General features: G+C 36.1%; 1 protein-coding gene across 11 annotated transcripts; it reads right to left on the reverse strand.

The window, feature by feature from the left end:
• Window positions 1-1,152: 1,152 nt before the first annotated feature.
• On the reverse strand, window positions 1,153-27,935 carry IMPACT (impact RWD domain protein). Of its 11 annotated transcripts, XM_049697562.1 has the most exons (14): window positions 27,759-27,935; window positions 26,548-26,676; window positions 25,490-25,542; window positions 25,080-25,142; window positions 17,783-17,868; window positions 13,676-13,798; window positions 11,729-11,826; window positions 9,348-9,421; window positions 7,356-7,485; window positions 6,093-6,149; window positions 5,177-5,264; window positions 4,625-4,759; window positions 3,663-3,698; window positions 1,153-3,105 (listed from the first exon to the last, which is right to left on the reverse strand). In XM_049697562.1, the coding sequence occupies exons 1-13, from the start codon at window positions 27,792-27,794 to the stop codon at window positions 3,685-3,687; spliced, it is 1,086 nt and encodes a 361-aa protein (XP_049553519.1). In that variant the 5' UTR covers window positions 27,795-27,935; the 3' UTR covers window positions 1,153-3,105; window positions 3,663-3,684. The 11 variants fall into 11 exon arrangements, 9 of the variants coding, with proteins under 9 accessions (XP_049553519.1, XP_049553520.1, XP_033291167.2 ...); XM_049697563.1 differs by having other exon boundaries at window positions 1,153-3,698; window positions 13,676-13,792; XM_033435276.2 differs by having other exon boundaries at window positions 1,153-3,698; window positions 27,759-27,934.

Consider the following 27,935-nt stretch of genomic DNA (forward strand, 5'->3'; position numbering starts at 1 on the left):
CAAAAAAGACCAGATTAACCTCTGATGATAAATCAGGGAGGTGGTTACTTGGTGGGGAGGAGAGCAGCAATGACTGAACAAAGGGGGGATTGTGGAGTGCTGGTATTGACCTTTTTTCCATCTAAGTGCTGGTTATTTAACTGTGTTTATTTTGTGAAAATTCATCAATAAAAGGTTTGATTTTAAAAATTAGTCACTTCCATAATTGGACAAGCAAAGGCAAAAAAAAAGGAACTTCAAATTAAATCTCATACCTTATACAAAAATTAACTAAAAATAGATATTAGATCTAAATGAAAAACATGAAGCTCTAAAAAGAGAAGAAAGTCTTTTATGACCCAGGGTTAGACAGAATCCTTAGACATGACACCAAAAACATAATCCAAAAAAAGTGGAAAAGTAAAAAAAAAGGTAAATTACATCTCATCAAAATTAAATGCTTTCACTCTGCAAAATAAACTGTTAAGAGGATGAAAAGACAAGCTACAAACTTGGAGAAGATATTTGCAAATCACATACCTAACAAAGAATGTATATTTTGGTTTTGATAAATATACTTTAGTTATGTAAGATGATACTACTAGGCAAAGTTGAATATTTTTACAACTTCTTGTGAGTCTATAATTATTTCAAAACAAAAAAGATCAATTAAGGGAATTCCCTGGCAGTCCAGCGGTTAGGACTCTGTGCTTCCACTGCAGGGGGCACGGGTTCGATCCCTGGTCAGGGAACTAAGATCCCGCATGCCATGTGGCGTGGCAAAAAGAAAGAAAAAGGAAAAAAAAGACATCAGTAGTTTTATCTACCAGACTGCCTATTTTTCCACATCTTTGACCGATATTCTAAGCATATTCTAATACAACGCTAATCGGGGTATAACTGATGAAACTTTTCTATAGGGCAACTTGGCTGAACCAGTCGAGCTCTTAGAATGTACAAGCATTTGAACAAGGAATTCCATTTCTGGAATTTTTCCTAAGAAAGTAATCAGAGATATATACAAAAATCTGCAGACAATGATTTTGTTTTTCATAGTTGCTTATAATAGTGAAAAATTAGAAAAAACCTAAATATTGGAAACAAGTATAGTTTATACTACATAGTAATATTTTGATATACCTAGAATATAGAATACAGTGTAGCCATAAGAAATTAAGCCATAGAAGAATATTTATTGACATGGGAAAATGTTAACAATATACTTCTATATGAAATATGCCGAATAGAAAACAGTATATACAGTTTAGTACCATTTTTATGGAAAGAAAAATAGCCATATATACAAAATCATGCATAGGAAAAAAATAGAAGGACGTACATACCAAATGTTAACGACAGTTATCTCTAGACAGTGGAATTACAGGTGACTATACAATTTCTGCAATAAATTTTACCTGCCTTCAAACAGTATCTGCTTCATGCTATTCTTTCTTGGTTGTGATTAGTTTGATATAATGTCTCTCAAATAGGTATCTATCAAATGTTTCATGATATATACCTCCAAATAATACTGCTATTCCCATATATTTCATGATATATACCTCCAAATCATACTGCTATTCCCATTACTTGCTACTTTGTAAGATTTTAAATAGACAAAATTTTAAATAGACAAAATTTTAAATAGACAAAAATTTTAAATAGACAAAATTTTAAATAGACAAATTTTAAATAGACTAAAAGATCCTATAACTAGTTAGGGGTCCATAATGAAGAGTGTAAAATAACTCACGTTCCAGAATTGGAGACTTTTGGGTCTCTCCTTTTTACTATCTGACTTCGGGCAAAGGATATTAGGGTTTTTTAGTCTGGAAAATGTGGTTAATAAAAGAAAGAAGCAAAAATATTTTTTTAATAAGGGAAAATGGGATCAGAGATAAAAACGTTTTCTATAAAGACCTAAATAAATGTTGGATAAAACAGCTAAAAGGGAATTCAAATTTAGTGTTGCAGAAAAATTAACTCAAATGCATTTTTCTGTAGCAGCAATTCTTACTGTTTTATATCTTCTTTCACAGGTTTTGACATGCCAAAATTGTGAAGTTATTTTAATGTTAATTAATGGTCTTTAAGGTCTTTAATTATTTTAACAGTTAATACATAAAACATACTTAATTTTTTCATGGACTCTGAGGTAAGTGTTTTAAATAAATATAGGTTACAACAATTAAACACACTTACAACCAATACAGATTTTACTTCTCAAAATCCATCCTAGTGTAAAGCTGTTTACTAGATTCTTATTAAAAATACCAAGTTAGGATGTTAGATCTCTTAAAGGTCAAACATCAGAGAATAGAAAAAAATCTGTGTCCACTCTTCTCTGATGTCTTCCATGTTCCAGCACCATCCCAAATTGCTTCCTTATTTCTGTTCCCTCTCTTTGGAAGGGAATCTCAAGTAAATCTGTGACCAATTAATAATTTTTAATAATTGTTTGCAATCATTATCTAAAAGGGAACAGTTAATGACTTATATCTCATGGATAAATTTATTGTCTAGATGCCTAGAGGTAAACTGCACAACTTGCAGATGAAAGAAGGAATTTTATAAAGCACTGATGAAAGGAAGATGGAAAAAAAGAGGGATTTTCTCTGTTTTTCCAATCAAAGATTTGCTCCTTCTCTCCACAAAGTCATGGAGTTGAGAAAGATAGCTGGAGGAGTGTGGATGGGAAATGTGCATCACATTTACAGAACTACACAACACACTCTCACCTTACACCAGTGGTGTTCTGCCACCTCTACCCCATTCCATAAATGTTCCGTTAACCATAGCACAGCTTCTGGCATAGTTCTAATTTCTCAATGAAGATCACAAGAAAGTACTTCCAGGTTGTTAAAAGAAACCAGAATATTACACCAACACATTTCGGCGGTGGGAGGAGACTACAGGCACACCATATTTATTGCTTAACAGTACAAGAATTAAACAAAAAAAGTAGAGACTAGAAAATCACTTTTTGAAATTTCACAATCACCAATTTGCAACAGAAACTGAGGCATAACGCTTATGCTAATGAATCTGTTAGATGAATTATCACTTCAGCACATAACTGCAGATGGATACTCCTGGATTTTCACTTAATCCATCACTCCATGAGCACTATAAAATGAAAGGTGACATACTTATGAACTAAAATCACAAGAAGAAACTCTCTAAGATCAATCTTCAATGAGCCCCTATTTCAATAAGCCATACGGAGCAGTAAAAAGCAGTAAAAGGTGATATTCATTTAACAAAATGAGAATCCCAATGACAAGAAATCAGGTATTTATATTCCTCTAGAGACACTTCTTCCCCACCTAACAAAGGCACTTGACATGTAATGAAATGCACAGTTAATTCAGGTACTGCCCTGGGCAACTGTTACCTTCCTAAAATTATATGAAGTGGTGATTAAGTTCAAATTAATCCTTCTGAATCAGCCTGAAACACTCATGAAAATATCACAAGTTCTCTATTTTTGGCAGATGATACAGCCAAAGAAGAAAAGATAATATTGGTGTCCCCAATGAGATGGCTGACTTGAACAGTCCAGGATTCTCTCTCTGCACAACATATTCCTTGATGACTGTGGGATCTGTATATGATTATAGGCAAATTAACCTTTCATACAGTTTCAGGTATTAATGTTCACTCCTCTTCTTGTCTTTTCTTACTTTTTTGTTCTTTCCCAAAGTCTTAGATGATTCCTCCTGAAAAAGACATAAATCAATGTAGTATCTTCCTACATTTATATGAAGGTACTAGCTTAGGACTTTTAAATCTAGTCATATAGAATATGTATAATAGTGAAAGTACAATTACTTCCATATGTACCATCTTTCTGTTTTACAGGGCTCTTTCATTTATAGTCTATTTTAATATTTCTGAAACAATCAAGGATAATCAAAGAAAATGCTCATTTATCTCTGTTATCTAACAGATTTATGTTTGAGTAATTTCAACATTATTTATACGTTTATTTTTTTAATTATTTTTTTGTGTGCGTGTATTTTTTTTTTTTTTTTTTGGCCACACCGTGCGGCCTGTGGGATATTACTTCCCTCACCAGGGATTGAACCCATGCCTCCTGCGGTGGAAGTGCAAAGTCCTAACCACTGGACAGCCAGGGAGTTCCTCTCAATACTATTTAATCCATTGTTAATTTTCCAAAGTTTAAATAAAAGAGATATGAACATATCTGAAATACGAGACAAAAAACCTCGAAGTATAAAGGAAGAAGGCATCTAAAGGCATGCCAGGGGAAAGGGGATACACTATGACACTAACAGAGAATGTTAGAATTTTATAGACTATCCAGTTCACTGTAGCATTAGCTATAACTTCTATGGGTCTCAATTTTAGGGAGTGGAAACTAACTGGTCTTTAAGGTTTTTATAAAACTCCATGAATCTACAAAATTAAGGTTTGAAGAGATGAAGTGATCCTCCCAAGGTCACACAACTGGTCAATCACACTGTTCTGACTAAAACCTAAGCTTCCAGTTTCCTAGTCCAAAGGTTTTTCTAATGCACCTCACTCGTTCTGCTTCACTCTTAATTTTCGTTTTCCTTTTTCTTTTTAAATTTCACAGGCAGTGGTGAGAAACTCTCTAGATATAATATCAGTAACCACTTACTGGTGAACTTGTGTAGTTCTTCTCCACTAGAATGTTTCTGGCACAGTTGTTGATATGTTTGAAGCGATCTGGTCCTAGCAAAATCCCTCCATACCAGCGTGATACCACCACCATGACATTTCTCACATTCAAAATCTGTTATTTTCAGAAGCATAATTACATACAAATATAGACAGGTACAGATGTGAGTTTTAAAGAAAAATGAAAAAACCCATACATAAAATTGCACATAAAATTTCCCCGACTTTAATGGCAGAACCATGAGCAAGCAGAGTGCGATTTGTAACAATTCAGGGGACAGAATGTTAGAATGAGAAGGGAATTTGGAAAACAAACACTGTGCTCCACAGTGTCCTTGAATTGCAAACTTGGGGACCACCAGGCAGAGTGAAGGGGAGATCATGCAGTGGGGTTCCAGTTCTTGGTGACTTCAACCAGAATAGCTTAGCTTAGGCAGTTTTTTACCCCTAGGTCAAACAGCAACGCAAAACCTGCTTCTGAACAAAACAGCTAGAGAGAACTGGGGCTGCATGAGTAATCACTAGTGCCTACCAGTAAGGTCTTCCTCAGTTTGACATTTGTCAAATGCTGCCCTTAACGTGAAGCCCACCAGTCTACAGGCCTGACCCCCACAGAGTTCCTATCAAGGAAAGGGCCTGGTTAGAAAACAAACCTCCACATACAATAGCAGAAGAAACTATAGCAACTACCTTAGGGAAAAAACAATCCATTCTTAAAATTAATGAACAATCAATGATCACCAGACAGATGAAGAAAATCCAGCAGCATGAAAGAGAAAGGACAAGATAAACAAACTAAAATGGACTAGGAAAAATTTAAGGAAGAAAACATCTAAAAAAAGAAACTCTAATTAGTATACTCAGAAAAATTTTAGAAGATATTGTATCCATAAAAGCAGAACAGCACACTATGAAAAGGGAAAAACAGAGAACAAGAAAGAACTCTTGAAAATTAAATACATGGTTGCTAAAAAAAATTTTAATTTGATAGAAATTTTGGAAGATGGTCAAGAAAATGTCTTAGAACATAATAAGGCAATGAGATGGACAACTTAATAAAAAAAGAAACATTCTGGATCTACCCAGAAGTCCAATATCCAACTAACAGGAGTTCTGCAAAGACAGAACAGAGAAAATAGAGGAGAGGAAATTGTCATGAAACAAAAAGGATAAGTTTTTCCAGACCTGAATATAATCTTCTGTTGTCTACGACTGAAAGAGCTTGAAAGCACAGCACTCGTTATTAACCTCTTGCTTTCTGCCCCACATCCAGTGGTTAAAATTATCTCTCTATCGATGTTCAAAAACTAACTACTAATAAAACCAAATTATCTCATGTTATATAGGCTAACTGATTTACTTATTCCTAAATGGAATTTAGGAATGAATTTTGTTGAGAAATTTTATGGTTCACAGAACAGGATTAACAGGGTTTAACTCACACTTACCTCCATGAGGTGGAGAAGACGCCCCCCAGCTGCTGTTTCCCCGTCATCCTCACAGTCCTGTAAGAAGGTCTGTTTATCCTCACAATATATTCTAGAAATACACGTGACAGTGTTACACTTTAAAACCTTGAAATATTGTATTCAATAATAAAAGTTACTCCTTCATATTTGTTGCCATCAATTTATTTCCAAAATCAGCATTACTTGTTTTAAAAAAATCTTTCTTGAACTATAAATTAGCTATATTTTCACTGACGATTTCCTATCCAGTATGCTTCACTTTTTATATTTTGGAAAGCTAGGAATCAAGGGTACCTCCTTTAAATCAGAAATGCTACAATTATGGGAAGGTGAATTTACACATCTGACACTTCCTCCACTTCATTTAATCTTGAAGCTGAGATTATAGAGAATAGTCACTAAAAAACGTTTACTGAGAATAAACTGTATATAAGCATTATAGGCACATAATAGGCGCTATGAAATGGTATAAAAGAAATAAGTGGTGTACTCCTGTCATCAAAGAGCCTAAACTCCAGTGAAAGAGAAAAAAAGTATATAAAGAAGATGGAGGTGATAAAACCAACATTAAGTTAATATTTTATACTTTCCTAACATCTTATTCTAGCTGCCAAGCATTTATCTATCTTCCCCATTCTAAGAATTATAAGATTTATTTTTCTCTGTAATTTCCCCCTGGATAGTTATCAATATCAGAGATAAATCATGGTACTTTTACCCATTTAAATTATCTAGAAAGTTAGCACGGGCTACATTGCAGATGAATAAGCTTGGCAAATAAGTGTGAGTTATAAAAAGAAAACAGTGCCAGTTAAGGTATGCCATCTAGTGCATTTTTTAGGCCCTTACAAATGGTACTATCTAGGACTAGGCAAATATAGCAAAGATATCTTTCCAGTTATGGTGATAAAAAGCCAAATATTACCTTATCTATACACCTAAGTCAATTATATTAATTTTATTATAGCAATCCTATTCATTCATTCATCTTCCCATCTACTCATTCATTCACTCAGTATATATTTACTGCCCACCTACTATGACCAAGCTCTACTATTATTTAGAGTTGGCCTCATTTGAAGAAAAGAAAGTTAGTACTATTAAACAAAATTTTATATGGCAAATTTAAGGCAAAAAGGATTCCGGGGTTGACTTTATAGAACAAATGAAGAAATCTGACTATATAAATCAGTACTGTTAGGTTTAAAAAAAAAAGGAAATACCATGGACATTTTCACTAACCCTTTCCTCACATGCCAGGAAGATAATGATGCAGCATCCGATAGCTGTGTGTACGAGTAGCCTGAAGAGTGCCCCATAACTCCAAAGCAGGAACACAGCCCCAGAACCAGGAAGTAACCTTAAAAGGACCCTAAGCATTCAAAATACACAACACAAAGTCCATGTACCAAATAAAGGTTATTTCTTTAACTCCCAGTGGAGTCCTTCAAGCCTCCACTTTATGCCTTTTTATTGTTATCTGACATACAATTCTGACAAGCTAAGCTCCTTCATTCCCAAGCATCAATTATATAAGGGGGTGAGTTGGAGGGGCTGCTACATGCAGTCATGCTGACATCTGTAAGAAGTGACAGCTGATCACCCATTAATAAGCAAAAATACTCAAGTACTTAAAAAAACAAAAATCTGGGGCCTGAAATAGAGTATCCGGCACATTATTTAACTTTTTGATAACTTAAGATCAATATCATGTCCAGCAACTGTTGAAGGTGCAGCCAACGTGGCCATGTAGGAATAAGATAGAGATAAATGAAATTAGATTCTCAAATTCAGCTCTACCACTTAACGACTATGTGATCTTGAAAAAGTTAACCTTTTTACAGTGGCACAGTTGCTGAAATAATTAGATTTAACTTATGTAAAGCACATGACACAGAGTAGGCCCTCAACAAACACGTGGGACGAATGAATAGTACCTATCAATACTTTTACAGCACATTCTAATCACTGAGACCAAGCACAGTCTAATCCCTCATTTTTATACTGATGACCCTAACTCACTAAGGAAAAACCAAAATTCTGTGTAGTGATACTCTAATAATAAATAGTTTTTTTGGTAAGATTGGGCACTTAAAGGGATGTGACTTAGTAATATTAAAAACTCACCTATCCAAAGTGATAAATATTTTTGAGTTTTAGCCTAGATTTTACAAATAGTCTGAATCACATTTTAAATTTGCACCAAATTCCTATGTCTATATTCTGATTTATTTTAGTCCTAAACTATGTTCTGTAAGTCTGTACTAATCTGCATATTTAAAAAATATATCCTTCATCTCTTTACTAACAAATCAGCAGATTTCTATAAAACCTTTGTACTCAAAACTAAAAGACATGTAGTGAAAGAAGCAGTCTTAATTCACTGCATAAATTGGTTTAAAAGAAAAACGTTAGAAAAAATTTGGCAGTATGTATCAAGAGTTTCAAAAACGTTCATACTTTTTGATAATTCTACTTCTAGGAATCTATTCCTTTTTCCTTTTTGATTATACTTCTGTTTCATTTCAAAAAACAATATGAAACAACCAGAAGCTATCCTGAGGAAATAATGCAAAAAGTACACAAAGATGTTCACGGGACTATTCTTTATAATACTTAGAAAAAATGAAAAACTAAAACAAAAAGGAAATGGTTAAATAAATTGTGGTATGGAGCCTCAAACAAATATTATACAGCCATTAAAATAATGTTTATAAAGCAATTATAACAACATGGAAAAATGCTTTTGTTACACTAAGGAAAAATTTTGATACTAGAATAAAGCATTGAAAAGAATAAAAAAGAAAATATTTCACAATATCAGTTACACTTAATGGCAGAAAATGGTTAACTTTTCCTTTGATTTTTTTTCTGCCATTTCCAAATATTCCACACATGATTATTACTTTTACAGTGGAAAGAAAACACATAATAGTTGTTGCTTTTTTAAATCATGCATCAGTTTTCCCCATTTTTTTTTTTTAATATTTATTTATTTGGTTGCACTGGGTTTTACTTGTGGTAGGCAGGCTCCTTAGTTGCGGCTTGCTGGCTCGTTAGTTGTGGCATGTGAACTCCCAGTTGAGGCATGCATGTGGGATCTAGTTCCCTGAGCAGGGATTGAACCCAGGCCCCCTGCATTGGGAGTGCAGAGTCTTAACCACTGCGCCACCAGGGAAGTCCCTTCCCCCATTTTTTACAAAGCACATTCCTAAAATTGTGATGATCACTTACCGGTATGCATAGATGTTGTGGGTGGCACTAGCAATTTTCTTATTCTCATACAATTTGGCAAGAACCATTTTCACCTTAAAAACAGCAGTAATGTAAATAAACTAATGTATACTTTTTATTTGCTCTGTAAATAAATGCTAAAAAAAAACCTTAAAGCATATTGATATACTATTGTAGTGAAATTAACAAGAGTTATTTAAAGACTCAACTACATTCTGAAAAAGCCATTTCCAAAGTTTTCTCTTCATTTTAGGAGCAAAAACTGGTTCTCTAATTGGTACAAAAATGGTAGACCTGGTTTTTTTTTTTTTTTTTTTTTTTTAGTGGTACGCGGGCCTTTCACTGCCGTGGCCTCTCCCGTTGCGGAGCACAGGCTCCGGACGCGCAGGCTCAGTGGCCATGGCTCACGGGCCCAGCCGCTCCGCGGCATGTGGGATCCTCCCGGACCGGGGCACGAACCCGCGTCCCCTGCATCGGCAGGCGGACTCTCAACCACTGCGCCGCCAGGGAAGCCCCTAGACCTGGTATTTTTGACCGCCAGTTATCAACAAATATCTGAGCAGTAACCATGTCCAAGGTACTTGTATATAAGAAATTTTCCCCATACTGTATAGAGAAATTTAAACGAAAATATAAGAATTTCTAGAAATGAGCTCTGAAAACTTACCAAAGTGACAGGTACAGAATAATGGTATGTTCTAAATGTTATAAAACCAAAACTCTCTCTGGGAGTCAAATAAGGTTCATAGAGGAGGTAACAAGAGCCAGGTCTTGAAAGATAAGTGACAGTTCTACATCAAAATGGAAGAGTGGGGTGGGGCAAGAAGAAGCCATTCCACTTAGAGGAAACAGCATGTACAAACATACCAGATTTAGTAAGCAGAAATAAACGATGCTTAGTTAAATTGGAACTTCAGATAAACCACAAATTTTTAAATTATAAGTGTGGCCTATGCAATAATGTTTATCTGAAATTCCAATTTTAGCTAGCTATTTTGTATTTTATCTGTCAACCTTAGCAGGGACATAAAAGAGAAAGATTCAGGAAGTGACCAATAGTTTTATGTAGCTCTACCTCAGAGTATGAATGAGATGATAGAAGATGTATCAGAATGATTAAAGTAGGGTCTTATCACAAAGGGCCTTGTATAATGTATTTAGATATTTTCCTTGTAGCCAATGGAAATCAGCAAAGATTACTGGGTATGTGGGGGAGGAGTGACACGTGGTCTGATCTTTTAGAAAGGTAGTTGGCAAGGGGCACAGAAGAAATACTGGAGGTAAGGAAGACCAAGCTGGAGATACAGAGACCAATTTGGATCAGAAACTGTGCAATCTTGTGCTTCTCAGACTCCTAGATTCCTGATTAATAAAGTAGACACTGACCTCTCAGATTTATTTCAGCTCTCACAAATTATGATCCTGTAAGTCTAAGTGACTATAATCAGAAATGGAAAAAGGATCCAGTATGGAGAGATTCAGAATGGAATGTCTAAGGAGGACCCTGGCAACAAGATTATGAGCAATGGCCAAGGGCAAAATAGGGTTCCTGAGAGAAAAGCCCAGAAGCTTGCACCAAAATCTGTTATTTTGACCACAAATCAATGAAGGAAAGAACTTCCTCTTCCAGAGACTAAAAGAGAGTGAAAAGGCAGCCTGGTGCAAAAAACTGTATTCCTATAGTTCAGGGCTTTAGAAGAATTTGGAGAGACCAAAGGGAAGAGACCAATGCTTAAAACCTATGCTAAGCTAGTTAGACTTTTCTGGTTAATTTAACTTTATAGGTATACTGAAATTGTCTCTTACATTAATAAAGTTTAGGCTAGATTATAGCAGCAAGGAAGAAGAAAATGATTCTGCTGAAAAGAGACTGAGAAAGACAAAGACCTAGGAATACTATTTTTGACTGAAGATTTTCCCATATAATATCCTTTGGTGGATATCAGGCCACCTAAAATCAGGAAGCAGAAAGGAAAAGGAATTCAGGGCTCAACCACTCTGTCCACTGTCCCCTTACTTGGGCAACAATAGAACAGGCTAGGTTTTATAGAACTCCCACATGATAAGACAAATAATTTTTCAACAAACTATTGATATTAAGCATCATAATTTTCTACACCACCACAATGGGTTTTTCTTCTTTGAAAATCCATTGGAGAGTTAAGCCCTAATCAGAGTCTGGCTACAATTTTGAAAGCAGTGATAAACAGAAACAAATATTCCATGATTCCCAATAATTTGGAGGTAGAAAATTAGCAAATAATTTTTATCTTGCATGAAAATTAAATGTAATAGTATAAACAAAGATATTATTGCAAAACCATTTGCTTGAATTACTTTGGTAAAACAACATCAAAGTGAACTGGACACAGTAAGTTTACCTGTTTGGGACAAACTACTGGAGCCAAGTGTGCCTGAAAAGTACTTCTTCGGTCTGTGATAGGAATGCCATGATCAATCGGAGGTAATTCTTCTATTTCTATAAATTTAAAGAATTATTTTACTTTTATTTTTTAAATTCTTACATTCAAATACTAAAAAATTGGCAATGGTATAGTGGGGGGAGTTGGGAGAGAGATGTAAATTATATGGCAAATCAACTCAAATAACAAATACTTGTTGTCTATTAAAATTAAATTATAATTTTAAGTAAAAAGTTTCCTAATATATTGTACATTAAGATAAAACTACTTGACTTATAAATGATTTTCACCTGCTAAGGTCACCCAGTGGTAATGGTAGGTTGGGACTCAAATCCTGGAGTTGTTTCAGTTGTATAAGTTGATATAACATCTAATTTTTAAGAGTACAAAGAGGTCCTGAGACCAAAAAGATTGACAGCTGCTAATATGGAGTATTTATTCATTTTACTGCTGATGGACCTCTGGGTTGGGAAATCTATGACTTTATTTTGTATAGCTGTAATATAATGTCTTCTGCTAATAAAACTGTTCCTACTTCATAGGATTGAATTAAATGTATCAATAGTACACCAAATTGGTATTCCATCGAGTACTGTGATTTCCAGTTATTCTGGAAACCATTCATTTTACCCTTAACCTAGATGAGAAACTTACCGACCATCCTAGCTGCTGCACCTGCCTCATTTAGGATGAAAAGTTATTCAGAAAAAAAGAATTTAATTTTTTTCTATTTCTATTCACTGATCTGTTGAATCTTACCAAGTCAGTTTGCTTTATAAGTGATGAAACACTTCAAGTAACATGTGTAAAAATATTTCTGGAGCACTTTAAATAACTTGCCAAAAATCACTGCACTGGTTTGTGGCAGGACATGGCGAGAAGCCAGGTTTACGCAGGATGTTCTTCCTTCCCCCAGTGGTGTTCTCTTCTTGAACAAACTGTGACCACTGCACTAGTACACTACTAAGGTCAATAGGAACTGGATGCGATTTATTATGACTACGATTTTCACTCTTTTTCTTTTAATAGTGGATCTTCTTTCCCAAAAGACATCCTATGCCAAATCTGCAAATATGTGTATGAATAAAATGGGAACTACTTAGAGTGAAACAGGAGCAGGTATACTGGGTGTTCTTCCCCACTCATTCACAGCTTCTTTGTCCCCTTCCACTAATACTGAGACACTATGCAAGAACTTTAAATTTTCATTTAGTGTTTTAAAAGCTACTGTATAATGGCATAGGGAACTCCCTACCTTCAAAGAGAATGAACATTCCCTCTGGTCTATCTTGTTTTTGTAAGAGACTTGAGGAAACTGACTATATCATTCAAAATTTTAAAATACTAAAATGGAACATACTTTCTGATAGAAATATAGAGCTGATTTATCACATAAACCTATCCATAAGCTGAATACTACTTTATCATGGAACAAATTTGCTTAAGCAAAAACTAAAATCCTAAAGGCATTTCACTAGCTTTAATTCAGTGGTTGTACCTTCAATTATTGTATTTATATTTGTGAGCAAAGACTAAAATTTAACTCTGAGCTATCAGTAGACAGCTAAGGATTTCAAAGTAAAAATATAAAAGCAGGATGTGAACTGAAAATATTAACACAGCTTTTCTTAGTTTCAATTTCTCTCACCACTAATTCAAAACTCCAGATAAATAGCAAAAAAAAAGAAAAAAGTAAATTTCTATTTTTTTCCTCACCATTCTGATAGACCTAGCAAACACCAAAATGGCCAGGAGACAGAAAAAAAAAACCCAATTCTCTACAAATTAATAAGAATTTCCTAAAATGTGAGTTTACTAAATTTCTATACCATTCCAAGTGGTATAGAAATTCCACTCATAATGCTACCATCCCGCTTTCCTCAAAATAAACTAGTAACATTATACCTGTTCGATTTTCACTGACATCAAAATCCAATGCTTTAACTGGATTTTCTGGTTGACATGCTAAAATGAGATCATCTTCACATTCAATATCTTCCTCTTCAGTTTTCTTCTTTACGTCTGGGCCTATGTGGATATGAGACATGATGAGTGATCATAAGACAGTAAGAAATTACACTTAAAAAACCATTAGTCTTGGTCTCTAGACACCAGTCTTCAACAGAAGGAACCAGGGCTCCTACAAGAAGTGGTTGACTCCAGGGTTGGGACAAGGAAAATACAAGATGATCCTGGAATATCTTGTGATTCCAGAGTAAAGAAATGTTCAAAAAACAATGGAAGCTTATAAAAAGAACACAGGAGCCTACCTGAGAGCTCTCCTAAAGGCCAAACCTGGTACAATTTGAGCAACAAAATAATGACAGTATGGAATTTTAACTCACGAAATAAAATAATATGAGTTCATACTAATATAAGTAATCAAATAAATGTGGAAAAGAGACATCTTGTTCTCAGAATTCCAATTAATCATAGCAAGAAGGAAATGAAAGTCACCATATTGTTACAACACCATATTGTTTACAAATACTGTTGATAAGATACACTAATGGATACTAAAATCAGTAGGTTAAAGTTTAAGGAGGAATAGGGTATTAGCATAGCCTCAAAGTATCTCCCCCAAGATACTTATCAACTACAAAGGGAAAGACAGTAACTGGTAATTTTATATGTCAACCTGGCTAGGCCATGGTACACAGATATTTGGTCAAACACTATTCTAGATGTTTCTGTAAAGGTATTTCTTGGATGGAATTCACATTCAAATCAGTTGACTTTGGGTAAAGCAGATTGCCCTCCATAATGCAAGTGAGACTCCAGTTAAGATCTTAAAAGAAAAGGGACTGACCTCCCCAGAGGAGGAGGGAATTCTGCCAACATACAGCCTTCAGACTTGGGTTGCAGTATCATTCCTTCCCTAGGTCTCCAGGCTGTCAGCCTACCTTGCAGAGTTTGGACTTGCTAGCGTCCCTAATCTCATGAGCCAATTCCTTAAAATCAATCAATCTCTCTCTCCCCGCCTCCCTCCCTCCTTCTCCCCCCACCCAACCATTCCTTCCCTCCTCCTCTCTCTGTATAATACACACACACACACACACACACACACACACACACACACACACACACATCTTATTGGCCTGTTTCTCTGGAGAATGCTTGATTAATACCGTAACTTTACAGTGGAAACATTTGGCAGATACCACCTTAACCAAGGATCAAGGTAAATATCACCATTAATAAAGCATATTGATATCATTAGCTCCTTGATATAATACACTGTGAAGGATACAATATCATTTCTGTGATATTCTTGCCAAAATGCCTAATCTTACTCCAATCATGAGAAAACAATGGACAAATTCAAATTGAGGGACATTCCACAAAATAGTGTCAGGTCATGAAAGGTCAAAAAAGTGAAGGAAAGACTGGGGAACTATTTATAGACTAAAAGGGAGTAAGGAGAAATAACAACTAAATGCAACCAAGAATCCTAGACAGAATTCTAGAACAGCAGAAAGAACATTAGTGGAAAACTTAGTGAAATCTGAATAAGCTCTTTAGTTTAGTTAATATTATACCAATGTCTGCTTTCTGTTCTTTATAATTATAATATGCTTATGTAAGATGTTACTAGGGAAAGCAGGGTGAGGGATATAACAGAGCTATTTCTACTCTTTTTGCAACTTTTCTGTAAGTCTAAAATTAGTTCAGAATTTTTTAAAAGTATAAATAGTATACAATTACTTCAAGATTTAACATTTCTGGGGTTTTCTTGATGGCGCAGTGGTTAAAAATCCACCTGCCAGGGCTTCCCTGGTGGCTCAGTGGTTGAGAGACCGCCTGCCGATGCAGGGGACACAGGTTCGTGCCCCAGTCCCGGAGGATCCCACATGCCGCGGAGCGGCTGGGCCCGTGAGCCATGGCCGCTGGGCCTGCACATCCGGGGCCTGTGCTCCACAACGGGAGAGGCCGCAACAGTGAGAGGCCTGTGTACCACCAAAAAAAAAAAAAAAAAAAAAAAAAAAATCCACCTGCCAATGCAGGGGACACAGGTTCGAGCCCTGGTCCGGGAAGATCCCACATGCTGTGGAGCAACTAAGCCTGTACGCCACAACTACTGAGCCCTCATGCCTAGAGTCCATGCTCCGCAACAAGAGAAGCCACCACAACGAGAAGCCTGTGCACCACAACAAAGAGTAGCCCCCACTCGCCGCAATTAGAGAAAGCCCATGCACGGCAATGAAGACCCAATGCGGCCAAAAATAAATAAATAAAATAAATAAAAATTTTATATTTCTATAGTAGAAAAAATGAAATAGTAAAGAATAAATATGTACTGAAGATTAATAGTAAAATAAAAATAAATTACTTGTCAAGTGGGTACCCTGGAGAAGAAAATTCTCATGAGATATCCTGATCACTAGCTTATACCCTTATTCATTTTTCAGAATTATTAAACCTTCCATTTTAATATGAAGTCTAGAAAATTTCTAATTAAAAAATTCTAAACAAATTTTTTTCGAATTATAAATTATACAACCTAAATCAATAACTCGAAAATTTTTAGTGTGGCTAAACTAAATTATAGATATAGGTGGGAAAGGGAAAATACCATTTTAAGATCAATAATTTAAAAAATTTCCTAATAGTTCAGTGATTCCAAGCTTTTTGGAGTCCTAAATTTTTGCTTATTATCCCACATTTTTGCAATTATCCCACACTCTAGAATGGTGGATTGGCAAAACTCAATTTTTGTTTTGAGGTTTCAAAACCCTTCTCAGATGCCCTGAAATGCTGCAAAAATCAGAACATGAATCATAAAAAGTCAAGGAAAATACTTCAAAAAAATATTGTCCCAAGATCAGAATATCTTCAGACCATTTATCTCTTTGATTTTAATGGAAACAGTAAAAACATTTGCTTCTATAGAGAAACAGTAAAATGCTCTGAAAAAATATATATTTCTATCAACTTTAAATCTATACTGATTTTGGTAAGGGAATCCTTAATAATTGGTTCCATGTAAATAACCTTCTAAAAATTAGTAAATAGACTATTGGGTTTTGTTTTTTTTTTTAATCCCCCTTCTCCCCAAATTGAAAATAATTCTATCAGTGATAATAATAAAACTCTATTTGGAAATAAAATGAGGCTTAGTAATTTTCCTCTCTAAAGGGCTTTTGTAGTAACTGGAACAAAGACTAGCAAAGTAAATAGAAAACATAAGAAATTTCTATGTTGTTGTATATTATGATTCAATAAAACTATAATAATAGAGCAAAATATCAATTTTCAAATGTCCTGAAATTATATAGTGGTGATAGTTACATAACTTTGGAATAAACTAAAAACCACTGAATTATACATTTTAAAGAGTGAATAATCATGGTATGTGAATTCTATCTCAATTAAAGAATCAACTTTCAAAGTCAATTTTTGTATCTTAAATATTGGTCAGTGTGTTTCCCAAAGTTCTTTTTCTATAAACACTACACTCATGTGAAGCTAATATCTAACTTATATAGTCCAATAATTCATGAAGAATGTTACATGGTTCATATTACCATAACAATAGTCAAAGAAAGCAAAGTTGTTTTTTTTTTTTGCGGTACGCGGGCCTCTCACTGTTGTGGCCTCTCCTGTTGCAGAGCACAGGCTCTGGACGCGCAGGCGCAGCGGCCATGGCTCACAGGCCCAACTGCTCTGCGGCATGCGGGATCTTCCCAGACCGGGGCACGAACCCGTGTCCCCTGCATCAGCAGGTGGACTCTCAACCACGGCGCCACCAGGGAAGCCCCAAGAAAGCAAAGATTTTTGACCCAAGTTCTTTAACCATAAAATTCTATTTCTATAAGAGTTTATAGTAATATGAAACCAAGCAGTCTAAAGCTTATAGAAAGAAATAACCATATTTACATGAGTAAAGAACTTTCCAGAGAAACATATTTTATCATATAAAAACATAAAACAGCATACAGATCTTCATTAAAAGTTTCAATGAAAATAACTAGATGAAAATTTAATTACTGTAAATTAAAAGAGCAAACCTACCTGGTTCTGTCATCTGAGATTTTTGTATTAGGACATCTCTTATTTTCTCCACCCACAGGTAAAGAATACTTTCACCAATATTCTGTCTAAACAAAATTCAGGGGGAAAAGGTGTTATTAAAAATCTCCTTCTCAGTGGCATGGACATATATACACTACCAAATGTAAAACAGATAGCTAGTGGGAAGCAGCCGCATAGCACAGGGAGATCAGCTCGGTGCTTTGTGACCACCTAGAGGGGTGGGATAGGGAGCGTGGGAGGGAGACTCAAGAGGGAGGGGATATGGGGATATATGTATATGTATAGCTGATTCACTTTGTTATAAAGCAGAAACTAACACACCATTGTAAAGCAATTATACTCCAATAAAGATGTTAAAAAAATTTCCTTCTCAAATTCAAGAAAATATAGACATATTTACAATCTAAGAAATTATATGCAATCTAGCTGTGCCTTTTTTGGAGCAGGGTTGCTGTGCCGTGCAGCTTGTGGGATCTTAGTTCCCCGACCAGGGACTGAACCCAGGCCCTTGCAGTGAAAGAGCTGAGTCTTAACCACTGGACCACCAGGGAATTCCCTAGCCATGCCTTTTAAAGAGGAATTTATAAAAACATGCAATTTCCTAACATTTGTGGATGAGTATTTAATACATCAACATTAAAAATTCCAACTGGCTCCCAAATTAAAATTAACATTGCTCACTTAAAATAAGTAGAAGAGTTGCAACCAAAGAGGGGAAAGAAAATTTCTGAACTTGAACTGGATGAATTAAGATAGATATAAATATGATTTAGTTTCTGTCAGCGAATATAATTGTAGTATTGATGCCCAGTCATTGCTTGCTTTTCTAAACTTTTTGAACAATTTCAAACCACTTTCTTTAGGTACTTATTTCAACAAATAAGAATACAAAGCATTTGAGAAACTCCCTCAGAAAGCCAATTTACAAGACTTAAAAGACAATCAATGGAAAACTTTATATTCTTATTTTGTTTTGGACAAAATATTCTATTGCCCAAATTGATTCATTTTGGTTCCAAATAGCTGTCTGGCTGCCTCAGATAATTAAATCCATCTCAAAGGCTCACTGAGAAAAAGAACATGTCATAGTTCATGTCCATAGCATTATGTTAAATGATGGCAACAGCAATAAAATAAAGGCCCAAGTGTCTACTCTTAGGAGATGACACTAATTTTAGATAAGTTTTAATAAGTGTGTTTAAAGAAATCATCATACTACTTCATAACACCTTACCTCCTTCCTCTAACAGTTGCTCTTGAAACCATCATCTTTTTATCATCAGCACCCAAAGGAAAATTTCAAAGCAAGCATACAGAAGAAAACAACACTGTTTTCAAATAATTCTGTATCCTCAAACCCTCCATCTCACCCGTAACTCCTGAGTACTAAAACAATCCTCCGTGTACTTTGGCAACCTGTCTTATTTAGAGAGAGCAAAAGTCAGTTGGAAAGGTTTTAAAAAACTGAGAATGTTGGTTGAGTTTCTTTTAAACAATTCCTACCCCCATCCTCTCTTCTCAATAAAAGATTGAGAGGTATACAGACAGAGAAAGGTAAAATGTACTGCGTATATACTAAGCCCAAAGTACATTATATGTATCAACACATTTAATGCTCATAATTGTCTAATAGAGTAGGTTTTATTTCCCCATTGTACAGATGAGAAAGCAGACCTAGAAAGATCAATTAACTTGTCTAAGACAATAAGCAGTAAGAAGTCCAGAGCCAGAAAGTGAATGTAGACTTACTCCAAAGCTCAGGTCGCCCACTGTGTTTTGCTCTCCTATCAAGCAGCTGTGTCCTTAGGCAAGTAAGACACTTGAACTCTGAGTCTCAGTTTCCTCACCTATAAAACAGATTTACAGCATCTTGCCTTACTTTACAAAAGTAGTCTCTTTTCAAGTGGACCTATCTTAATTCACTCAACAAATCTTTAAGGGCCTTGCCTATACACCAAGTACTACGTGCAGCCCTGGGGGTATGGTAGTGAATGAGAAAATGGGGTCCCCTGTCTCAGCGTTTACAGTTATTATCCTTACAAATGTATGGTTTTATATGTAATTCTCTCCATCCCCTAATCTCATTCTATTTAATTCATCACATCATCATCACCAAAAGTAGTAGCACTAATATCCAGTGTATATTGAACACCTACTATATAAGACGTAGAAAATGCTTTGTTACTTCACTTAATCCTCATTCATAACCACCCTTTGAGACAGGAAAATCATCCCTCTGTGAATATATATATATTCACATTCAGATTTGTTGTTATTGTTGTTAGGGGACTATTGGGGGCAGGGGACGATGGAAAATACCTTGGAAGAATTTTCACAATTAATAGGTAATTTTTCCTAATAATAAAGAAATTAAACCTTAACTCCAAATTTCCTCTCCTCTGGCCCATGGCTTCCTGCAGAACAATATACAACAGCACTCTGCCCATAATCAATTATTAAATGCTTCCTTCTTCCCTAGTATTTAACTAGACTTCCTGAAATCCATTTTAAGGAACTTCTAGTGGATGTGAAACGTTTCCTAAAGAAAATGAAAATTAAATTATTTGTTCCCTTGGACCCCCAAATTTATCACTGATGGTGGTTTGGGTGTTTTTATTGTTGTTGTTATTACTGCTGTATTTGTGTTTTCTCTCATGACAATAGTTTGTTCATATTTTTTTGATTCAAGTATAGTTGATTGTTCATATCTTTTAACTACAGACTAGGATTTGGTGGTTTTCAAACTTTTGCCTTCGCTGTAATGAAATCTCTCACAGAAACAGACAGAAGCTGTAGTCTTCCCTCCTATGCCCTTCTTCCCCTCACCCAATGGTCCTTGAGGAAGTCAGCTGAATCCTAAAAACTGGTACAAAATCTGAGAACTACTCATTATAGGGTGAGATGCTAAGCTTTTATTTATGAAATTAAGTTATGGTAAAGTAGCTGAATATAAAAAGTCTGGAACAAAATTTGTTTCAAACTGAATAAAAGATCAACTTGGATTAAAAACTGATATTTTAGTTGAGATATGCTGCGATTAAATACTTAAATAACTATTATCCAATTCAGAATGATCCAAACAGAAGGCAAGTTACTTGTGACTCTTGTTTTACTTGTGGCTCTAACTTTTGTATCTTTAATTTTCCAATATTTATATTTGTTGACTTAAGGGTAAAGCTATTCACTACAATGTACTACTAAGTTGTGTGACCTTAGACAAATCACTTGATCTGAGTTTCCATCATCTCATTTTCAAAATGACAAAACTGGATGAGATGATTCTTCTAACAAGAACAACAAAATTGAAAGCTGCTATTATATAGTGCTAAAATACATTACATGGATTATGTCACTTAATCCTTACAATGATATTATTCTTTTATCCTCATTTTACAGACGAGAAAGAGGTCACACTATTTCAAAAACTGACTCCAGAAGCCTGACAAAGACAGCCTTAACATCAGCTTGACTAAACTTCAGACAGGCTGAGCTTCCTGACTCTAGGTCCTGACCTCTCTTCCTTTGCTCCTTTGGAATTATGGACATCTTTTTAGAAGTTCTGTCAGTGTTAGAACCTAGGAGTGTCTTTCTCAAGGACCTGGGAGCCATTCTTTTGAAATGTAGTCATCAAGGAAGACAGTGCCCTATCTCCCAGTCTCTGTTGGCTGGTAGGGGCCTAACTCCTGATGAGCCACAATTTGCAAACACAGATAGCCTAATCACAGAGAAACACACTTGCAAACTCAGGAAGAAACTTAATGTGCTGGACACTCTCACTGATCAACCTCCCCCCAGCATCCCCCAGTCCTTTTCTACAGCTCATCCCAGCCCTTAAAAACCATACTGCCTTTTGTTTCAGGAAGTTGAGTTCAGACTGGGTTCTGCCTCTGTTGCAATAGTCTTGAAGAAAGTTTTCCTTTCCTGTTTAATTTGGTCCAGTGCACTTTCTGCTTTGACAAGCCTCACTCTCCAAGTTCCAAACCTAAGACTTCATGATACATCAGAATGTGAAGAGCTGTGGGAAATTAATCATTTCCTTGGATTTAAATTAAATAGTGTTGAAATGGACTATCATAAATTCAAATTAAAAAAAAATTTAATCCTTTTCATTTTCTCTTAACACCAATTAGTATAATGTTCAAAGTATTTTTAAATCTGTTATTTACCTTTTGTTTTATTAAACTATTTTCATATATTCAAAATATCCATATGTAAAATGTTTAAACAAAAATAAGGTATGATAAGCAAATGAGTCTACGTCTACACAATCCCAAATCCTAGTTTATGTGCCTAAGTACTTCTTTAGCTGACCGTTCTTCTCCCTTGCATTCTTGTTGCCTTCATAAAGGTTTCCACTATCTCCCTCCTAGCTACTGACTGCTTTTCCTACGGTGTCCCTCACTTCAAACTCTTCACAGCCCACCCTCCACACTGCCACACAAATCTCATTACATCACTCCCCTGCCTAAAATGCCTACAGCCTATAAGATAATGCCCAAACTCCTTACCAGCTTACAGGTTCTTTTTTCTTACACCTACCTCAATTTCTATCCCCGGCATGTTGAACTATCTGCTGAACTCTGAAGATGCCAGGTTGCTTCGCACCTACATGACTTTGCTCATGCAGTTCCTTCTATCAGAAAATCTCTCCCCCTCTGATCACCTGCCAAACACCACACCCAAAGGTCACCTTCAAAATGGAACCCTCCTTTACAACCTCACCACATGCCCAGAGACCTCTAAAAACAATAGCACTTGGTCCAAACCTCTCAGTAACTGTCACTATATTGTGTTGGTACACAATTGATCTATATTAATTTTTAAATTCCAAACTCCTAACAGAGTGCGAGCATATAGGAGATACTCATAAAATATTTACTGGAAAGACTTAGTTTTCAGACTTTGTCCCTCCTTACATAAGAAAAAACATAGTTCATCTTCTTATCTAGGCAAAAATAAAATTTAGCATTCAAAATGATGCCAAATAAATATGAAAATCTTGATAATGTTACAATATTTGGAACATAATGAAACTATAAACATTAAGAACTATATCCATACATTTAAAATGTTTAATTTTCAATGACTAATAGTGTTTTTCACTTGTTGCCCCCTGCTGGGATTTTATGGGAAAATATGATTAAAAGTTGTCACACAAAACTTTTAAAAACTGAATGTATATTTCTATTTAGACCACATGTGTGAAAATACTACTATTGGACTGGGGTTATTTTCAAGTGTTTTTAATAAACAAGACAGTATGAACCATATCCTATCTTTAGAACAAACTCCTTTGTTATTTCTGATCCTTCCTAATTCTCTAGTAGCTCAAGTGAACTACTTAGGGAGAACAGCAAGTTGTGTCCTTATAGGAGGGTATCTCTTAATAAAGGGGGGCACTTTTGGGGCAGAAAAAAGGCAGATGGGAAGCCATTTCAGAGTGCATGACATTGTGCATAGATAGGAGAAAAATCTAAGTGATGAATATGATTAAGAGGATGGAAGCCAAGTGTTGGAAGATTTTTCAAGAAGAGAAAGTGTTCAACACCACCAAAAGTTACAGAGGTCAAGTAAGATAAGAACTGAAAAATGACTGTAAGATGTATAATTACAACATCACTGGTGAGCAAATTTGCAGTATATTTATCTTATTCTACTTTAGGGGGGAGATAAATTGGTAAATAGGCATAAATAAAAGATTACAGAAAGAAGTTTGTTGGGGGCACAAAAGTTGGAGTGGCCAGTAAGGTCAGGGACAGGTATCAGAAAACATTTCATTGAGAAAACATGTAATATTTATATGCTGAGGATGATGGAATCACTAAATGGGGGCTTCTCCCATTGATATGTCCAGTTCTTGGTTACTTCCAGAGTCAAGTGTAAACCTAGGAACTCAAGGAAGACCACACTTCCTCTAGGAAGGAACAAATAGAATCAATTCCATGAAGACTTAGCATTTTTAAATTAAGTATTCTGTGAGGAAAAGAAACCTGGTCTAGATCCCACAGATACAAAGGGGGTTCTCTCACTGTGCCAAATGGGGTAGCCACCTACAACATATAAGACGATCCTTACCAGTTCCTGGATTACAGTAAAACTGATGTTCCAGAACATTAATTGTATTAATGTAATTAATTTACATTTGTATTAATGTAATTAAATTAATGTATCTCATTAAAATTAACCCAAATCACAGAAATATCTTCTCTGGACTACTTCACTAGCCTCCTGATATCCCACATCTATTCTTGCTCCTTTCCAATGAGTTCTCACCCAGAAACAGAATGGTGTTTTCAAAATGAAAATCTTATCATGGCATCACACCACTTAAAACTCTTCTCTGCTTCCCAAAGGCCTTAGGATAAAGACAAAAATCCTCAACATGGCCTACAGGACTCTCCATAATTTCCCCTGCCTACCTTATTACTAGGTCATTTTCCCACCATGTTCCCTTCTCTCCTCCCCTCTCTTTTCCCACTTAATACCACCATTACGTTGTATCTTGACATGTGCCAAACTCATTGACAGAGAGCCTTTGCACATGCTGTGGCCCTTCACTGGAGTTATCTTCACTTACGTAACTCAGCTCTTAAGTCAAACAAGCCATCCCTGACCTCCTAGACTAGGTCAGGACTTCTTTCAAACTCAATTAGTACTGTATATTAATATCTTTCTTTTACAGAACTTATCACAGCTGCAGTGTGACATTCATTTTTACAATGTTATGAGTAATATCTCCCCTACCTGCAAATTCTAAATGAAAACAGGGACCATTTCTGTTTTTGCTAATTATGCGTATCCAGGATCTAGTACATATAGCATTTGTTGAATGAATGAAAGAGTGAAAAATACAGTATATCAATAGACTCTCTGTCTTATGGCCTAATACAAGAACATTACCATTAAAAATATATAGTAGTTTAATGAATAATTATGCTTAGGATTCTGCTGTTACCAGTTTCATTCAACATAGCCTATGAAAATAGCAAAATAAGAGCAGTATCTCTGAATTTACTTTCACAAGCTGGCTAAGTGTCTTTATAGCTATTAGTTCTAAATAATAGTGTATTTTTGTTTCTAAGCAGAATTCGTATCAAATGTATATATAAAATTACATTATACAACCAATCTTTCAAGGATTTTTCAAGTATATTCTTTTTGTTAATGGAAAAGCAGCTTAACAAAAAGTTTAGAAAAGGCCCTAACATATCATGATTCCAACAAAGGCCCACAATAGAGTCACTCATAGAATTTTTTTTAATCATCCATCACTTACATATATATTTCCTCAAGGCTATTCGATAAATCTGCACGTTCTTGCCCTTGAAGCCAAGGAGCACTAAGATTAAATACAACAAAATAAAGAAGATTATTCAAAGATTGTGTTTATATCTCAAAGAAAAAATACTGATTAATCACAACCTGTCTCTAAAGACAATTCTGTAGCTATTTTACCCACTATGGATCCTCTGATTCTCTTTTATACTAAGTGGCAAACTTCAAAGTGTTTTTACATAATTTAATTTTTAAGTTTAAATGCTCTACATCAAGTCCAAAAGGTGTTTTTAATTTCTATATACATTTTGATAAGGTAGTCTATATAAACACAATATACAGTACAGAGAAACAATCTTTGAAAAGTATAATCTTTTTATAAAAAAATATAAATGTAGAAATATAGCTTACTTCAGTTGATAAATAGGTGGCGCTGTACCTGGGTATTCATTCGGTAGCATCACCTACAAAGCAGTTTAAAAACAAATCTGCTTATACTTCATCATGGCTCAAAAATAACAACATTCATAAAGCCAGTCATTGGACAGATTTCTAACTTGCCAAACTAAGAAACAAAACCATTGTTTTGTTAAATTTCAGGAGAGAATTCCCACCTCATAATTATGCTTCTGCCTTAAATATGTTGTTAAGATGATGCCAATCTTTTAAGAAGGAGATCATTATTTGCAGAGAAAGTATAAAAGCAATGAAAATTAGAAAATAAGTGGGGAGGACAAAGACAAAAGGAAAAGAAAAACTGAAATAGGGGCATTATACCCCAACCCCAAATGAAAGAGCGGCATTATAACATGTTCCAGATATTTTTCTGAAGAAATTAAAAAAAAAATCCTACCAGACACTATTAAATACATTAAATAGCAAACACTTAATAGAGAACCATGCACGTTTCTTTTCAAATCAGTATTACTATAAAAACAAACACTGACAAAAACTCAATTTGGCATCTTTTATGTTGGAAGTATAGGCAGTCATCAAAGAATAAACATTAAAATAGAAAGCCATAGCTGATGTTTTCATTTAGCCTAACCACAACTGATTCCCAACTAACAAAGAAATGAGTATCTACTCTATGAACCATCTAAATAACTAACCTATTCTTCCTCTTAAATGTTAGTCATCTTCCGAGGTTTAGACTCTCTTCTATTAAACGTACAGGATAGTGAAAGGAAGTGAAACTCAAGTCTGCCAATGGTACATTAAGAACACTTAAATAAATAAAATAATTGGGAGAGAAAAGATTGAGACCATCTATGAAAGCACTACTTGAGAGTGATCTGAGATTTAATTATCCATACGTTTAGATCATCAGTCGTTAACAAAAGCCAACAACAAAAAGACTATTCAGAACAAGTCACACAAGAATAATCATTAGAGGAATACAATAGCAGTCAATCATACAAGAGTCAACACTGTAACTGGAAAATGGCTGTAGAGAAGGGCAAAAATACCTGCAAGCAAAGGGTCCATTTGGGGTCATCTATATCGTCGCTAATTCTAATACAAAATATTTTGGCACAGTCATCAATGACACACCATTCCTCGCCATATATAGCTGCCATTGCTTCAATTTCCTCATTCTGAAAGAGGTTGATGGGGGGAAAAAAAGTCAAAGAATGCACCGACCCTAAAAACCTGAGTTTTCCTTATTGCTTTATAAGGTATTTGTATTTAACATCACCAGCTTGGATGAAGGATCCCTGAATGAACGATACCAAACGTTCTCAGCAGCCGGTCACCATGTTCTACTCTCTGGGTACCAGACACGATTGCAATGACTGGCACCAGCCTTGCTACTACATCACTGTGCTTTTGACCACTACTGAGCCAAAATATACATGCACTCCCATATCCTGCAGTGAGATTTACAAGTGAAAGGATAAACATAACTCCTCTGCTCCACCTTCTCCTTTTAACAGGCAACCCCATGCCCCCACTCCCTGGTGGCACTGTTACTTATTATATTCGCCCTGTATTACTACTGGCTATCTCCTTCGTTGTTTCTGTTTTGAATTTGGGCACGAGGCTGGGCGGTTGTTGGGGTTTTTGGTCATCAAACCCTCGAAACATTTCAGAAGTTACTCTTTTGGTTTCGGCTTAAAGAAGAGTAAAACCGGACCTAAAGGTAAAAATGGAAAGCAAAGTATACATTCAACTTTGTATCGTCTCATTTTGTCCTCATAGCGCATTCGGAAAATCTTTAAGAGTGCCCACGTGAGCCACGCGCTGGGGAAAGCTCAACGCCAAGAGGAGGAAGGTTCACTGATTCCAGGATCTGTGTTATTATTGCCCGTTTTGCGAAAGCAGAAACGGATCTTAAGTGACCTATCCAAGGTGACCCGGCGGGGACAGGGCGGGGAGCAGAACCCGGGTTTCTGCCTCCGGCCGGGAGCTGCTCAATCGCGTGCTGATGGCTGACGATGATAGCGCCCAAGGCAGGCCCAGGGCGCCGACGCCCGTAAGCGGCCGGCCCGAGAGCGATCGGCTGAGATCAAGCACCGGGGCAATGGGACGCGGCGGAGCGAACGGCGCGGCCTCCGGCGCGGGCGGTGCGGGCGAGACCGGGGGCGGCCCCGGACAGAGGCCCCTCGGCCGAGGAGGCCCGGAACGGTGAGGCGAGGCCGAGCCGAGCCTAAAGGTCGGCTCCCCGCCGGGGCCTCACCTGCCTCTGGTCGCTCCCTGCGTCCCCCTCAGCCATGTGGCCCCGGGAGCGGCCGAGCGCCCACCGCCTGCCTAGGTCCGGAGAGCGGGGTCGGGCCGCTGCGACTGTGAACCGAGCGCGGCCAGCAGCGCTGCCCGCAGCGCGGGCCGACCCGGAACCGCAAGCCAGCCACGCAGC

Source organism: Orcinus orca, chromosome 15, assembly GCF_937001465.1.
Source record: "Orcinus orca chromosome 15, mOrcOrc1.1, whole genome shotgun sequence".
Lineage (NCBI taxonomy): Eukaryota > Metazoa > Chordata > Mammalia > Artiodactyla > Delphinidae > Orcinus > Orcinus orca.